The sequence below is a fragment of the Cynoglossus semilaevis genome, chromosome 13 (assembly GCF_000523025.1).
Source record: "Cynoglossus semilaevis isolate Cse_v1.0 chromosome 13, Cse_v1.0, whole genome shotgun sequence".
NCBI lineage: Eukaryota > Metazoa > Chordata > Actinopteri > Pleuronectiformes > Cynoglossidae > Cynoglossus > Cynoglossus semilaevis.
The window spans coordinates 8001430-8019327 of record NC_024319.1 but is presented as its reverse complement, the minus strand read 5'-3'; the positions used below and the strand labels follow the sequence as shown (position 1 = coordinate 8019327).

At 40.3% G+C, this 17898-nt stretch overlaps 1 protein-coding gene across 2 annotated transcripts in view; it reads right to left on the bottom strand.

Moving 5' to 3' along the window:
* Positions 1 to 17898, bottom strand: part of rftn1b (raftlin, lipid raft linker 1b) — a 118310-nt gene that overhangs the window by 29326 nt on the left and 71086 nt on the right. For both annotated transcript variants that reach the window (XM_025061432.1, XM_025061433.1), the window contains 2 exons: positions 16947 to 17055; positions 8015 to 8474 (listed from right to left, as the gene is read on the bottom strand). In XM_025061432.1, the coding sequence (XP_024917200.1) occupies positions 8015 to 8474; positions 16947 to 17055 (569 nt within the window). The remainder of the gene's footprint in view (positions 1 to 8014; positions 8475 to 16946; positions 17056 to 17898) is intronic.

Below are 17898 nucleotides of genomic sequence, written 5' to 3'. Positions count from 1 at the left end.
TATCAGGATTTCTGTTCCAGCAATATAGAGTAAAAAAAGATTATTGTCTAAGAAGAAGATTAATCATAACTGTGATCAATCCACGACTTTTTCTGTGATTAATTCTATTAATAAAAAATCAATAGATAGATTAAACTTAACCACATTTTAAAGTATTGTAAAAGATGGAAAAAATGTTTTTAGAAAAAAATTTAGTAGTCATTTTTAAAGTATTGTAAAATATGGAAAAAATGTTTTTAGAAAAAAATTAATAACCAAAACTGATCAAAAGAGGAAAAAGTAATAAGGAAAAAATTAGGAGACAAAAAATAAATCAAAAACTTATAATACATGACTCCTCCATATTTGTTTTATATTTTTTCTTTAATCCTGTAAGCCTGCTGTATGTGAACTTTAAAGGGCTTTTCCTATATATCACTGTTGAGTCAGAGATATCATACAATTGAATAATGCATTAAAAGCTCTTCATCTAACTGCGGTTTACATCAAGCAGAAATAAACATAAGGCAGGAGGCCTCATGAGAGGGAACCAGACCCAGGCTCCATTAATATCTACATACGTATAAATATAAATGCATGTGTCACGGCAGCTCACTCATATCATAGGGAATAAACGCGGAAAGCAGTTTTTTATTTTTTTTATGTGATGTTTCTGAGTGACACATTTGATCTGAAATAAATAAATTAAAAATAAAAATATTAGATGTGAGTGAAGTTTTGATCCTGTAGAATTCAAAAGAAAAAAACATTTCCTTCCACTCCAAATGCAAATGTGTGTGCACTCACTGTCATACTCTGAGTGAACCAGATGGATGAGCAGAATGTGCAGCACAGCCTCCCGCCTGTCCACCCACCCACACACACACACACACACACAGGAGTGCATGCGCGCACACACACACACAGTTTGTCATGGGGTGGTGGAGGGCACGGCAGCACCTGCTGCGACATAGTCATGGCTCAGTCTCTTCTCTTCTTCTATCCATCCATCCATCCATCCATCTATCCGTCTATCCATCCGATTGGCAGACACACAGAAAGAATGAATCATTTATCCAAGCAGCTCTTGTCTGGCTCGTGTGACTGATGTTACATCCGGCCACCGAAGAGTCTAAATCTTGTCATTTGTCACTCTTAAGAAAAGTCAGATCACAGCACAGTTTTGACAAACCCTCATCCCTCATCTCCTCCGTTCTCTCCCCTCTGCTTATAAGTGTGACACACACAGTACTTCCAAGACAATATGACTATACGCAACGATATAAACACGTCTGATGCCAACATCTATCAGTAGCTACAGTTGAAGACTGTCGCAGAAGAGCAACCTGGTCAAATACAGTTATGGTCTCCAGTGCCTCAAAATGGTGGAAGTCTTAGAACTAGACATCACACTAACGCTCAATATGTCCCAGAATTGTATTAGAAAATCTATTGGCGTCACAACTGAGAGATGAATCTTTCTCATCCTCCAAACCAGATAAAAATGAAATAGCTTCAAATCACCCGTTTTATAATAGTCGTGAATCTGAACCTGAACAGTCCTGCCTCGGTGAGTGTGTTTGGAACATCTGAAGGAGGATGGAGGAGAATGACTGCTCTACATAATAATAATAATAATTTTATCATTTCCAAAAAATAAGAGTCCTGATATTTTCCAGACCGAAAAATAAGAGTCCTGATATTTTCCAGAACGTTTACCACGCCCTTGGTCAAATTTGCAGGTAATGTCAGGGTGAACACAAGTCCTTACAGTAACAGTAGGTGGAGACATATTTCCAGATTGGACCCAGTGCATCATTACATCATCCAACCATATTTTACAGAGATGATTCAGTTCTGTTGATAGTTTCTTTACAGTCAGCGGTCACTTTATAACAGCTTGTCATAAAACACCAACACTGGGCAGGAAACATGCAACAGCTTGTTCCATTATTAGTTATTTTATGTGCATTAACAGCAGTGACATCTATGCATTATATTTCATAATAGCAAAAATACTTCCATGATCACGATACAAGAGTGACTTTAGTTCCCGTTATTGGTAAAATGGTCTTTTTATTACCTTTGTTTGTTGATAAATATCTCTTTTACAACACAGTAAAACTGTGGAGGCCGTATAAAGACTATAAATGTTTAAAAGCTTGGTCCGAGGTTAATTTTACAGGGAGTCAGATCGGGGCAACAAAGTTCGGTCTCTTCACAATAACACATATTTTAGGGATTTTTTTCTGTCCATCATAAATTGAATCGTCCTCATTTCCACCATAAAATTGTGGAATATAAAAACAGAGGCAGCAAGGCTTTTAGTAGATCAATATGAACCCTGATGGTGATGTTTTTCAGATGCTAGCCCACAATGCAGTGAGTTTAAGACTTATAATAACAGCATTATTGAAAAAAAAAAGATGAACCCAGACAACACTGAAGATGACGATGATAAGGTCGAGGTCACCAAGTACTGAGACAGATGTTACAGAAGTAACCATTAGAATTAGATTTAATGACACCTTAAAATAGAAAAAAACATAAGCCTAGAATTGCTCAAAGTAAGCTAGCAGTTTGGCACAGACATACATACAGTATAGGGGGGATCCTCAGTGAACGACTTCCTCGACCTACAGCATTTGTGATTACCTTGCCATCCCCCATAAGTCTTGTTTTATCATTCCGACGTATGACCTTGAACGTGCCACCTAGTTTGACAGGAAGGCACTAGTTCGTACAGGAAGGTTCGTACAGGTGGGTCGCAAGAGTTTTTTTGGGGGGCGGGGAGGGTCATCTCACATCATGTTTCCCAGGGGTTTACGAATAATGTCTATTGACTTGGGTCTCGGAGGTTTGTGAGAAGTTTGGGAAACACTGATGTACTAAAATCGAGTTACATCGCACTGTAGGAATGGAATTCCAACGTGAATCCAGGACCGCCTGTATAGGATGAGTGTTCATATGTCAGCGCTGACTATTTTACAACCATAATCTTTTTCCCTGAGAAATGAACTGTTACATGTGTTGAATAAACGTCAGATGTGTAATCTCAGTTTCCCAGTAAATGCTCCCTCTGTATCTCTAAAGTATAATCGTATCTTTTCATCACCCTCTGAACATTATGTTAACATAAATGACTTTTATGAGGAGAAGTCGTCTGTTCCACACGAGCTCATGAAATCACAATCCAATTTCTCATCCCATCTAATTCCAGAAGACACTTACTCTTTCTGCAATGTAAAGATCGAGTCCGAGGGTTCTGGTCTGACAGAGACGTGCGTTCTCTTGTCAGAAAAAAACCCATAGATTTTAAACGGCTTTTCTGCAGCGTTGCGTGTAGATCAGTGCGGTATAGTCGATGAGCCAAGAGTAGCCGAGGCTCTCAGGCCTCCTCGACAGACTGGGCATTAGTGGAACCTTGGCAGAGTCTCTGACCATCATGGCTCTGTAGCTGTATGGACAGGATGAAGGTGTGGTTTTGAGAATGTGACACTGAAGGAGGAGAAGGAAGAGGAAGAGCCACTCGTGGATAATCTCACTGCAGCCTGCACTAGTCAGCGAGCAGCCAACAAACCAATGGGCTGTGGACTGCCAACACACCAACAGTGGGTTTCAAATGCTCAGCATTAACACTAATTATTACTATGGTTGAATCAGTGAATGCTATAGATAGTATTTTTAATCACAAGTCAATGAATATAAATGTAACCTTGCTTTCACGACTTTTGATATATACTTTATTTGGCAATTTTAGTATTTTGTTATTTTTGTTTTGGACATTTCATGTGATTGGATTGGTGGATCGATCCCTGGGCTTCCTGTATGGATGTTCTCCCCCATGTGTGAGTGGGCTTCACCAGACAGTACAAAAGCATGTAGATTAGGTATCAAGGTGATCACTGGTATCAATGAGGCCGTGAGTGTTTTTACGTGGCTCTGTGATGGACCAGTGAATTGTCCAGGGTGTACCCCGCCCTCGCTTATTGACTGCTGGGATTGCCTCCAGCTCCGCTATTCGATTGAAAAGGATTAAGTGGTAGAAAATGGATGGATATTTTCTTTCTTTTTACTACATTACTAGATATACTGTACACTAGTAAATATAATCTAGCAGTACTAAACAAATAGCAGGGCAACATTTTTGGGGATTTCTTTTTGTTTAATAATATGTTTACAGTATTAATGTGAAACACACATATCTAACTATCTATTAGCTTTTTTTTAATTGTCAGATTGTTTGCTACGACATCATTGACTTCTTCTCTGGGATTTTAAAGACAATGACATGGCAGTTGTGCGCAGAGCCTATATACAGCTGGATGTTTCTCATTCAGGTAATGCAAAAACAAACAAAAAATCCATCTTACATGACAACAGCACGAAGGCCTTTTATCATGAGATGTTGAGAAAGAGGAAATGGAAGAGCCACTGGAGAATGATCTGAGATGCAAAATGCACAGCACGCAGGCCCTGATGGATCAGTGAGCAGTAGTCTGCTCTCAGGCCAGGAGTGTGTTTTACCCCACACAAAGAAAAGCACTGAACACACACATTAAGCATATCCAGAGTACATCCATAATACATCGACCGGTATTAGGTGCTCTGGAGCTAATTGCATTAGAAACTATAAAGAAACAAAGGAACACACACACACACTTTGGCACAGGCGTTAACATTCCCACTGGGACCCGTGTCTTATGCAAAGTTCGCACATTTGTACTAAGACATAACACCAATAGATCTGAAGCTGTAGAAGCAGCATAGTGGTGGGTGTCTCCATCTGTTCGTTTCGAGATAATCTACTGAAGCTAATATTGACATTTAGATATGAAACAGACATACTTTTCAGCATACTTTTTATTGTAAACGTCATTTATTAGCTTGCTTGTTTCGAGTAACTTTTACATATTTTGGCACATTTTACCTGGTTTGGCAACTGAAAAGTTTTTATTCCACAATAACAGCTATTTTATTGCCATTCTTGGGCCATTTCTAAGCTAGCAGAAATAGCTAACAGCTAACATTTTGAACTGTGGGATTTTTTTTATTGCAGAACATAAAAAATAATAATTACTGTGTGTCTTTCAATTCTAGGCTTTAGAAATAGCCCGTGCAGCTTCATTAATCTCAAATTGTATTACTCATTATTTATTTTGTAATCTCAGTAGGCTGTCTAGGTGGTCTAGACTAGTGGTGGGTACATTAATTTAGGAGGTTAAGTCAAAGACAAACTGTGGGGTTATTATCCATTCCACAAACAAGTCCTACAACCAGTTAACCAAGAGCTCATTTAGTCTTTACGGTGCCCCCTGGTGGCTTAGGGCTCAAGGCAATCGCCCATTTTCACCTAATGGTGATGTCTGCCCCTGGTTGGGACCATAAAACTTTGCTGAAGTATTCAAACAAAAGCAGTAACAGCTTTTTTGGGGGAAGCGCAGGGCTATTAAGATCTGCAGGCGTATCGGCAGCAGAACGCATGCCTTTTTTTAAACAAAAATGTCGTAATGTGCATGCAGCCTCAGTTTAAGGGGTCTGCATTTATGTGCACCGCAGCTACAACATGATCCTTTTTGTGTAACGGATAAAGAGGATTATACCCTGCGGCAGCACATTGTTGTGTAAGATTGAGGAAATAGAAGGAAATGACACCTCCACACACACACACGCCAAGTGTTTGGAGAGGGATCTACAGGAGCCAAGCTGTTCTCGGGTGAAACGGCCAAAAGGTATGGCTGCAGATGAAACACACTCACACTCTTCTTCAAGCAGATACTGGCTTAAGATTAAACAATGTCAGCTTGGATTTACTGTGTATTTCACACAAAAAAGTTGAGGTTCATAGGAGAGGAATTTCTACCCTGATGGAGCCTCTGACGTAGCGGCTGGTCATGATTTAAAGATGGAAATCTAAAAAAAATAAAATACAAGCAGCTTAAAAGCCAGACTTTTGCTTTGTTTTTCTAAGAAAGTTATAAAAACCAATCGTTCGTAGCTATGTCGAAACCCTCACACTCTCTGGCCCAACTATTGGCTGCTTTGGCAGAATGTGTTAATCTATTGCCATTGTTTGGTGTATGGTGTGGAACACCACTTGCTCTATTTGGTGTGAAAATGAACTGGCTTGGGATGTTAGACTCTTTTGCTGTAATGTTATGTGTTTCCTGCCCATTTTTGGTAAAATTTCAGGCCGACTAGGCTTTAAATGTGTGTACAACAGCAGCATATCTGAAGGTTTTTACTCAGGATTGAAGAAATAGCTAGACCATTAGTTCACAAATCTATTTTCTACTGCCTAATCCTTCTTAGGGTCGGGGTTTAAGGAGAGCTGCTGCCAGGCCCAGCAATAAATTGGCGAATGTGGGGTGAACCATGGACAGTTCTCCAGTCCATCGAAGGGCCATATAAAAAGACAACTGACCATTTACACTCACATTCATGACTCGGTGTGTCCAACGAACCTTATCTGTATTTTGTTTTTTTGGTCAAAGTAGTTTTTTTTCTTTCTGTTTTTAGATTAGTTCTTTACAGTTGGGTCTTGTTTTACACAGAACTCTTCTCTTTTCTCCTCTTTTTCTTGTCTACTTCTCAGGAAAGCCACCACCTCACGATAAGAACTTTCCCTTAAATGGAGTGACTATAAAATGATACAGGAACTCATGATTGATCCACCGAGGGCTGAGCAGCACAGCAGCTCCAGCCTTTCACAGTCTGAAGCTCTGACCTTTAATTATCCTAATTATCATTCCTCGTTATTTCTGATCTGGTTCATTTGTAGGAAAGCTGGATGGCTGCTGCACGAGCGTGTTCCCGTGTCATTTGCAATTGGGAAACCTTGTGAAGTTTTAAAGTCTAAAATTTTGACCTTTAATTACAGCCCACCCACGGGGGGCAGCAGCTGCTTCCGCTGCTGTTTTCATTTTAAAGGTTCAGTTCAACTGTTTGACACAAGGATATAAAAATGCATTTAGAGAAGTTTGTTGCCGACATTTCTAACAAACAAAGCCCAGCGGTGGAGGTGTTGGCTGCACCTTCTCTGTAAATAACTGGGTTATTAGGACATATGGAGGATATATTTCTTCAACACTGCTGACAGCAGGCTTTGGGGATTTACTGGAGGGCACTGTGTCGAGAGATGTGGCTCCTCTGTGGTGTCAGAGAAGGATAAAGACAGTGTATGGAAATCCTGGCAAAAAAATGATGCCTTCATTATTGTCTGCCAGGAAAGAAAAATGATGAAAAAAAATTGGACAGCAAACATTTGTCTCACGAGGGTGGGTTTAGGTACCCACATCCACACAGAGAAACATCTGGTTGCTGGGCAGACTACATAAACGGATAAAAGGTAGAGATGCACCGTTTGGCTGTTGGAGTCGGTCACTTTTCAACATGATTGGCTCGACCTGCTACCGGCAGGTCTGCACATGTGTGTTTGGTTTTTCAGTCGATCATTTCACGCATTATTGTATTCCGTGGTGGAGAAGCTGAAACTAACATGCCATTGGTTGGGAGGTACTTTACTGTCAGCCAGGAAAGCTTTGAGCTCTCTAGTTGTAATATATGCAACAGTAGGATTAACTCCAGGGGAACGTCGGCAAATTGGTTTCGGAACAATGAACCCAATCCGACACCATCGTCTAGCCAAAGATGCCAGGCAGGCTAACACCAGGACAACTGGGATTTCACAGACATGACGTTACCGAAACATTTTCAATTTGTGTTATGCTACATTAGCATCCTGCACCGGGCTAACCCTAGTGCAGAAAGTGGCATTTGGACAAGTTTTTAATTGAAAGAAATCAAATCAAAAATCAATATCGGCGAGTCACACCAAAAATTGGATTCTGCCCAAACACTGGCAAAATCTGCACACCAATCCACAAAATATAAGGTAATTAAGATTATGGAATATTTATATCTAGCCATATCTCCAAAATGTTTTAAACAGAAAGATACTATAGCTCGATGGCTAAGGTTAACTACTGTATAGTACGTTGTTTTGTTTTGGTGTTAAATAGTAACAAAAACTCACCGTTGCCTCTTCGCAGCCTGTATCTTGGTCGGTCCCTTGTCTCGGCACAGCCATCCTTGTTGTTATTGTGACACGGTGAGTTCTCCTCCTTCAGCTCCAAATCCAGCTCCGACACTGGAGACGTGGTGGACGACACCTCATCTTGACTGCTCACTGCACAGCCTTTGGACCACTTCCCATCTTCCTCACTTTTATTCTGCTCCTCAGTCTGTGATCTTTCGCCCTCATTTGGTTTTTCCCCCGTGGTGTTGCCTTCTTCAGGTACAGGCCCTGCATGATTTGTGGGGCTGGAGGGGTTTGAAGGGCTGCAGCTGCCCAGCGAGCCGAGAAGGGAGCTGGGACTGGAGTGTAGCGAGAGGGAAGGAGTTTCTGGTTCTCTGATTGTTGTGCATGGAGCCCCATATGGTTCCTGCACAAATCCAACAAACCTCACGCCCTGGTCTGCAGCATCCTGGATCTGCTGTTATAGAGCAAAAACAACAACACATGATTTCTAATGTGATCGGTGTTGAAATAATAAGGCTGTAAAATAGACAGATTGACATTTGGTATTTTTTTGTCTTTGATATATTTTGTAACAGTAACACAGCACAGCTGCTCAATGAGATGAAGACTGCAGGCTAATCAGTGGTAAAATATGATTCTCTTTCAGTCGCATTCCTCCACAGAATTGAATATACTGGATGTTAAGCTTGTGTTGCGCTTAGATTTGGGTGTGAGGTGATGGTGGATGGGGTATAGTTTGGGTAAAATGCCAAAGAAAAAAAATTCTAATTTGAAATGCAAAGCAGGATCCTGTGAGGACAAACATGTGTATCATGTAATTTCACTGCAAGATGGCAAAACTGAAACCAAACTTTCCAGAAAGTGTTTAATAGCAGCTACTTTCCAAAATTAGGATTCAGGGACAGTCTACATCTGTTCACTTCTTTTCATTCTGCTTCTTCCAGCAGCTTCTTCAATCACACATCTGTTGATCAGAGTGGAGAGGTCGCAGTCTTCATCAGGCCTGGGCAGCATTCCACTTTTTTTCTTGCCCATCTATGTCTTCCTCTCTGTCTGTCATCTGGCATTTCATTGTCAATATTAAGATTCTGCTACAAAGTAAGATTGAAATGTTAACTGTTAGAGAATGTTAATGATGCCATTTCTGGAGGATTCCTCCTCCCTACAGCTCCACCATCACCATTCCCACCACCAACACTGGCTGCATGCGTTTCTGTCTTAAGCTGCAGTGAGAAGTGAGAGTAAAAATCAAATCAAATCGCAGGTTATTCGCTATGAAATTAAATTGGAAAACAGTCAGTCATCGTTTCCAGGCATATTGTTTAATAACGGGTGAATGCTGTCTGAGTGCCTGTGCCACACATTCCTTATGCAGATGTACGAAAATGGAATTTCAGCGATAAAAGACAGAAACTATTGTTTCTCATTAGAGAGTAACAGGAGAAGCTGCAGCGGGAGAAGGAAAAGGGATGAATTTAACAGTTTCTTTTTTTGGTTTCTGTGGTTGATAAAACTCAAGAGGGAGACAATCATTGAGTTTATTCAGATTCATCACTGTATCTTCATATTATTATTATCATTACATTAAATCTTGCCCGTGACGAGTACATTGAGATGGTGGGTGGGGTACAATGTCTGAGGGCAGAGAAAAAGTAAGGAAGAGGAAGTGGGCTGGGTGTTATGTGTGTCAGGGGTGATGAATAACAGGATAGCAAGCCCTGATGAATACAGGGCTTCAAGCAGGCTTTTAGTTTGACTTCTGATTGGAGGCAGTTTGGTTGGAATCCCATGACTTTCAAGGCTGTGGTCGGCAGAGCAACAACCACCAAAACTCCGGAAAAGTCCTGCAGCCCTCCTGTCTAAAAAGTGGGAGTGACAGAATGTCTGATCAAATCACACATCTGTAATTCTCTCAACTTCTCCATGTAAACCAACAATGAAGTTGCACCGGTCCTGGAGGACCGCCTCAAGTCAGGGAAATGAGGTTTTGAGGTCACACAAGGAAACTCTGCACCCTATCATTCCTCTTCATTAACCCAAAATCATGCACATAGCACAAGGTTGATAAAGAATATTCCAGAAAGCTGCCTGCCTCATTCTTCCACCGGAATACCAACAAAACAGCCCGCAGTGGAGAAACCAATTTCAATTTCGACTTCAGACCACATTTCCTATTTCCCCTCTTGTAAGTTATTAAAGTGGCACCAGAAGAGAAGGTGTCTGAAGGTCAAGATGAAAAACCACAGAGCGAGAGATTAAGCAAGGGAAAGACAGAGGGAAGGGGTGACGGAGGGACACGAGGAGGAGGAAGAACAAAAGAGATTGAGACGGTGGACGAGAGAAAATGAGAGGAAGGAGTCGATGAAGAACCAGAAAGTGAAACAGAAGCTGAAAGAATTGGACTTGTCTGCTATATTTTTTTCTTCTACTTCCACTCATCCATGTCCACTTCTCGTTTTAATAGATTTCTAGTATTGCCCCCTCCGTCCCCCCTTCCTCCTCCAGCTGTGGGCCTGTAGCAGCACAGTAGATTAAAATGATAACCAACAGTAATGAGGTCCTACAGGACTACAGCTCTGTGACTAATCGAAGGGCAAAAAGTACAGAGAGGTCTCGGAGCCAGGCTTCAAAAAAAGCCTGGCTCTGTGGGTGGTGATATACAGATTAGACAGGAGGCCGGAGTCCGAAATGACGCAGCGTCAGTGGTGTGGAAAAAATAGCAAAATGTGTTCACATGTTTCATCCGAGCTGTCATTTAACCAGCAGCACTGACACTGGCTGCACAGAAAAGTCGTTAACACATCAGAGGAGGTGATTTCACATCTCAGGCTCCATTTACCTGCTTTCATGTCCTCTCTGTGTTGATAATTAGCCTCAGCTCAGCAAAAGGGAAAAAAACTGCCTTCATAAAGTCTGGAGTATATATACTTTCTTAAGGCAGGTCTTTGTATATACAGTATAAATAATGCATTGGATTATAATTGGCTCAATGAATCAAAATTTCACTATAGTTTAATAAGTGTTTCTCAAATGCAAGGTTGTGACTCAAAGGTGGATCACTGTGGGGAAGCTCTTGTAATGTGTCAGTGGTTTGACTCCCTGCCACATGTTCCTGTCGTCTGTGCTGCTGAAGCTCTACAGATTTGTGTGGGGTTTGAGCGTCTCGTCTCTATGGAAATAGTACGTCAGAGTCCGTCGTGTGTTGAGTCACGGCTGTAATCGGTCGACGTAGTTGTTTAGTGACTGGTTGTTGGCACGGAAGATGCCGGGAAGTGATGTTTTACACTTGATGCGGTGTAGCCTAGCTCGCACTCTACCCCATATTTGCTGACCACCTGTTTTACATGATGATCCACTGAGCAGCTAGTGGTCTGGCTACTCCTCCATGAGCATCTTTCAGTGTTTGAAGGCTCCTTGTAGCCTCAGTAACCCCCCAGGTTTTTGTTCCAACCAACCGAGAGCACATAGTTTGACCAATCAGCTGTCTGAAGACTGAGACCAGTTGATTAAACCTGTCAACTCAGATGTGCTACTGCAGCCACAGCGGCCTATATGTAGCTCTGTAATGGACGGAACTGTTCAGGGTGTACCGCGCCCTCGCCCATAGATAGCTGGGATTGACTCCAGAGCCCCCTGCAAAGGAATAAGCACTAGGCGATAGATGGATGGATGGATGGATGGATGGATGGATGGATGGATGGATGGATGGATATCAGATCCTTGCTATTAATATAACACCACTCCATCTATTTTTGCTACTCGAGACCAGGTCTACAAACATCAGGTGCAGCTGCAGTCCTATTCAATTGCCGAGTGACTCTTATCTCTCTGCTAATATGGATAATATTCACATGGGTGGAGGAGAACCTGCTATTACAGCGAGAAGCGGTGTAATTACAGCAGAGTCAAATGTCGTCTTCATTGTGAGCTGCAGAGAGTGAAGTGTGAAGGGTGAATAAAAATCAAATGTATTTCTGCTTAGGACTTAATGGTGCATTATACAGCGCTCTCATTTTGGCCCAGCTGTTTTTAACTTTCATTTCTCTATTTCAGATGTACTAAAGGACACTTGACCTTAAACCAGGACATGAAATAAACTTTGTTAACCTTTTCAGAACAGAGTGATACTGTATATACCGAAGGAAAAATCTTGTTTTGTTTGAATTGAAGAGTTGTATTTCCTACAGAAGCATGAAACGTATCTCTGGGGGGAAATTATTGATCTTCGTCTGTAATGACTTTGTGTGACGTTGTTTCAGCCAAAATGACATTTTTTTTATTTTACTACTTAAAATTTTTTACAGCTAGCCTTTAGCCTTTATTGGCAAAAGAGTTTTCTCCACAAGAACCATCATAGCCTTTGGGCTAAACTTTGTTTATCTTTTGGTTAACTTTAAAAACATTTAAAAAAAATGTCAATGTCCCCTCAGAGGAGTTGAAGTCATGTTGTTTTGTTGGTGTGTGTGCCAACATGCTTACTACCTCTGATTGGCCTACACTGGTTTAATAGTGTAGCAGTTAGCACATCAGAAGGATCACAAGCAGAGACCAGAGTCCTGGGTTCGATTACCATATGCTTGATAATGTTGATCCTTCTTTGTAAATCACTTTAGGTAAAAGCATCTGCTAAACCTTAACCAATAATCCCACCAAATCATTATCCCTTTATAAAATGGGCAGTATCATTACCCTGTGCATTGAAGGAAGAGCAGTCCAGCTGAACGTTAAACCAAACGACAATCCTCAAAGTGACCATGTGGTGCAGTGGAATTCCACTTATGTAATGCAAGAGCGGCTACATGATCAGAGGATCATCGTTCATCTGTCCTGGAGGAAGAGACTGTCACAGAGCCAGGAATAAAAAAGAGTCTGTGAGATGAGAGCATCTCACTGGGAGCTGGCAGACCAACCAACTGCTGTGTTCTCACCATTAGCATAAGCTACAAAAGTATTAATGATTAATAATGTTATTGATCATTGTTGGTCATGTTTGTCTGTACTTCCTCCCCTGTCAACTCGAACAACTGTGATCGAATTCAAGCCCTAACAATAACTGTATATTTCTTTGAGAACTTTTTTTTGAGGGTTTAGTTCAATTTTTTGAAAAATGTAACCTCCAAACTACGATTACATGAATCCTTTTGATGTCTAATACAGTCCCGAGGCTTACTAAATTTTCTATACCGTTACGCAACTTTTTCAACTTCTTTTTTTACAGATGTATTGTTTAAAAAAATTGAGGCAAATTTGCAATAAAGACTTTTTTTTTTGCCATTTACCAAAGGCTTAATCTGTCTTCTACTTAGCATTATTTAATTATTTATTTAATTATTTATGTTTCATTGATTTGCTTAACTTGTGCATCATTTTGAAAACCTCGACTAACCATAGACTGCAACTAGCAGCTGGGTTTTACTAATTTAAATGTGATTTTTTTTAAACACCTGTTAAAAAGCCAACATTTAAATATCACATTTTGTCACGGCCAAAGGCACGGACATGCGCTGAGACTTTGTATAAGATAACCATCTTTGCTCAGGGGCATTCATGTAATTCAGGGGTAAAATTTTTATCATGTCAAGGGCATTTTTGCCTTCACTTAGCCCTAAACTTCACTCTGTCATATGCCGCTCTCTCCACCAACCTCCCTGGCACCATCTGAATCTGACTGATTTATTTCCAGCTGCTAGTAGCAAAGTCGCCGTCTTATCAGTTGCAGACACATTGCATTTAGTCCCTGAGGATGAAAGGATGGAGGGATTGGTTTGGGAATTTTCCTCCTCATACAACATAATCACTTCATGACCAGTGAGGATTCCTCTCTTCAAAGTTCTGATTTCTGGTTGGTTAAGAGATACTTAGTGACATGTCGGTTTACACCCGAGAGCAGCGATTGCTGGAGGGAGAACAGCGTCAACTTTAGCATAGACTGGAGCGAAACGCCCCTGCACTAAAAGATCTTATAACGGTGGTTATTAAAAAAATGTTGTTCACTATGTTTTGTTAATGGGCAAGCATAAAGAATTACCCTTTACATTAACAAAAGTAATTTATAAAAATACCATTAAAAAGAATAACATTTGATAACCTGAGAGATACACTGCCCCTTACACTCATACAAAAGTAGAAACTATTCTTACCATCGTCATTTTACCTATTTGAATATTATTGCTAGGGATATCCGATAATAACTTTCTGCCAATATCCAATATGCCGATATTGTCCAAAAACTTAATTTCCGATTCTGATATCAACGAATACCGATATAGGCCTGGTAATATTTATTTATTTATCTGTACACACTGTATGAGTTGCTGGCACCAGCATTCTGCATACAAACCTGATTATGAAAATAGATTAATTAAATGAGCTGCAATGCTGCCATCTAGTGACTTTTACTTTCATATGCAGCCGTTTATCCCCAAAACTATTTTTAGGGAACATGTAATTTGATGAAACCCAGGCACTGTGTCATCGGGTTTTCATTATCGGACGGAAAAACCAATAACGATTCTTCCAGAAATTACATAATTCAATCCAATTCAAAAAGCAAAGTAACAGTACAATTTTTAACCCTCTTGTTGACTAGTTGTATTTTTAGAACATACCCCACGGGCACCTTAGGTAGTCCACAGGGTTACCAGGTTTCCCTGGGTACTACGCTGGTGACCCCTGCTATATAGTGCACTACATAGGGGGCATGCAATTTTGTAGGGTTCCCTGAATATGTAGTGAAGTTATCCACTATATAAGGCACTTAATGTATACCATAATGCACTGCGAAATCTATTGTCCATACGATGTACACTAGCCAAGCAATATAACCGATCATGCATTGCAATCGTGACGATTTTGCGGAGAAAGGAGCAGTTTTCTGTTTTATTTGTGCAACATATAATTCCCTATATAGGGCAAAGGGAGTAGGGAATGAGTGATTTCGGATATAGCCATACTGTAACAGACGTTTGTCCGTAAATAGTTCCCTTTAAGAGGAGCATTGAACTAATTTGACCAAATATATACAGTACATTCATGAATAAACTGCAGATGTTCATTCTTATGTATGTTTTCAGCTGAAATATAGCCTGCTTTGCTCCAAGACACAAGAGCCTAAAACCAAGAAGGGGAGAGACAGATCATAAAAAGCAACAGTGGGCGTCTGTCAACGTGGCTCAAAATGAAGGAGCGGCAGCAACATCAGAGCTGTAAAGCTCCTGCTAATTTATACCTGACAGATCCTGAAATACACACTTTGTCACCGCCACAGATTTCCTTTTATTAGGCTGTAAACGTGGCAATTATGATTTTATGGAAAATAAAGAAACTTTTATTGCCACTTATCAAACATGCTGCGTTGATAAGTGACAACTGCGCACTGAGCAGTTTTTGGTGTCAAGCTGCTAGGCCGCCTTCAATTTGACACAGGCGTGCTATTAGACCGCCTTCAATTTGACACAGGCGTGCTAACACTTTCAGCCAGATTCACTGATATACAGCTGAAAACAAACAGTGAACCTTCGCACAAAATGAAGATCAGGAGCTGCACTGGATGATTTGTTTTACATTCCAGACATTTGAATAGATTTTTTTTAAAAAACAAATATGAATTCTAAAGCCACTCAGTCCATCATTCTGTCTTCTGGATTACACTGACACTAAGACATCTAGTTCTGCAGGTAAACATTAGGTACTGAACATTGACAAGACAATAAATGGTTAAGATGGTAATCAATACAAACAATAAACTGATAAACAAAGTCATCCAATCATCAAGCTATACATTCATTTTCAACTCGTGATGAAAAATCAAAACTATATTTAGTAGAAACACTACAACTATCATAAACCTGTAGTGCGTAGCAGTGAACTAAAACAGTTGTTACTTAGAGATTTTTGTTTGTTTGTTTGTTTGTTTTTAAAGAAAGTAGATAAAGACATTTTTTTTACATAGGCCAACACAACCTAGTTTGTGAAGTAAACATGCTGTAAACATTTAAGGCAGTACAATCATAAATTATTTTTATAATAAAAATTAAAATACATTTTTTAAATAATTACCTATAAATAACAATAACAAGTCTATGCTTTTCCTCTTTGTTTTCATGCAAAGAAGTGCAAGTCTAGAAGATATTTATCATCATATGTATTTATATTTAATTCAATAAAATTTTACAAAAAATATGTGCACAGTTTGTGCATTTTCAAAATTCATCAAGCTTTTTATAATAAAAATTAAAATACATTTTTTAAATAATTACCTATAAATAACAATAACAAGTCTATGCTTTTCCTCTTTGTTTTCATGCAAAGAAGTGCAAGTCTAGAAGATATTTATCATCATATGTATTTATATTTAATTCAATAAAATTTTACAAAAAATATGTGCACAGTTTGTGCATTTTCAAAATTCATCAAGCGGGCCGGATTGAACACCTTAGCGGACCAGTTTTGGCACGCGAGCCATATGTTTGACATACCTGATTTAAGAAAATTAAAATAAAAAGAGAAAAAAAATGTTTTAACTAGAAAATTATATAATAGCGATGAACCACAGCCATTTAAGTAATTATTATTTCTACACAAAAAGTATCTATATCCTTCACCATCACGATCAAGTTGTTACCTTGTTGCAGGTCTTAAAAGAGACCTCAGTCAACAAAATGCCATACTATATATACTGTATATATAAGAAATGCCTCACTTTAAGGCATTGGTTCTGCAACGTTAATGTTTCTTTTAAATGCATTCAGGGCCCTGCAGGGCACCATGCTGTTCACTGTAAAGGCTGCTTTCCACCATCTATCATTTATTTGCCATTTATTGTATGAAAAGAGGGGGCTTAGATAAAGGAGGCCCCTCCCCTCCTACTTCCTGCTGGGCATACACTGAAAAAACCTCTAGCTTGGCATTCAAAGAGCAGCCCTACCTTCTTGACGTAGCCCTGGATGAGCTCCGGGGTGGGCACCTGCCCGGCTGAGAGGCACTCTTCCAGCTGCAGATTGTGCGGTGGACACACTGGCTGGGTTCTCTCCGCCCTGCAGGCATCACAGTGGGAGAGTCAGACAAAGATAGACAGTGGGATTTTAGCCTTTCAGCTGGCCAGACTGTCAGACAAAGGCTCGGGACACACACAAGGCCAGTCATGTATTCACACACACAAACTCATGCACGTTAACACTAACACACTGGCTGTGAATGATGACATTACAGTCATAAGGCAACCAAAAACCTGGAGACTATGGACTTAAAACACAAATATACTCTGAGTGTCTCCCCCCGCCCCCATCAACAGATTACACTTTGTTTGGGAGCATTTTTAATGCTGTTACTGCCCCGTGGGAGGCAGGAGGCAAACACAATCAAACACATCAGTGAGACAAAGATCCACACGGGTGAAAGCAAATACATGAGTCGCACTAAAAGCAGGGAATTCAATACAACTCTCCCACCACAGCAGACCCCCGCCCCCACCATCCGCAACTCCCCAGCCGTCTGCGGTGGGGACGTCGGTACTTTGAGCGATCCAAAATCTATTTATATGGTTTTGTATTTTCCTTTTTTTGCTCCTCAGGAGGAATTCCCAGAGCTAACCCTAAGGAGACTAAAGCCCCCGCTTCTACCACCCCCCCAGCGTTTCATCCTGTGTATAGACTGTCTGTGTGTGTCAGTACTCAGTGTGAGACTTGACTCTACAAGAACACCTGATGGGCAGGAGGCTAAAAGATACACGATGGTGTTTCTATTGAAGATGTGTTCCTGTATACTTCTTGGATCAGTCTTGTGTGTGTGTGTTAATTTTATTATTACATCAACTTCTTACAACTACAGGATTAGACATCTCTGCTGTATGTGAGCCCCAAGATAGTGACTTTTTTCAT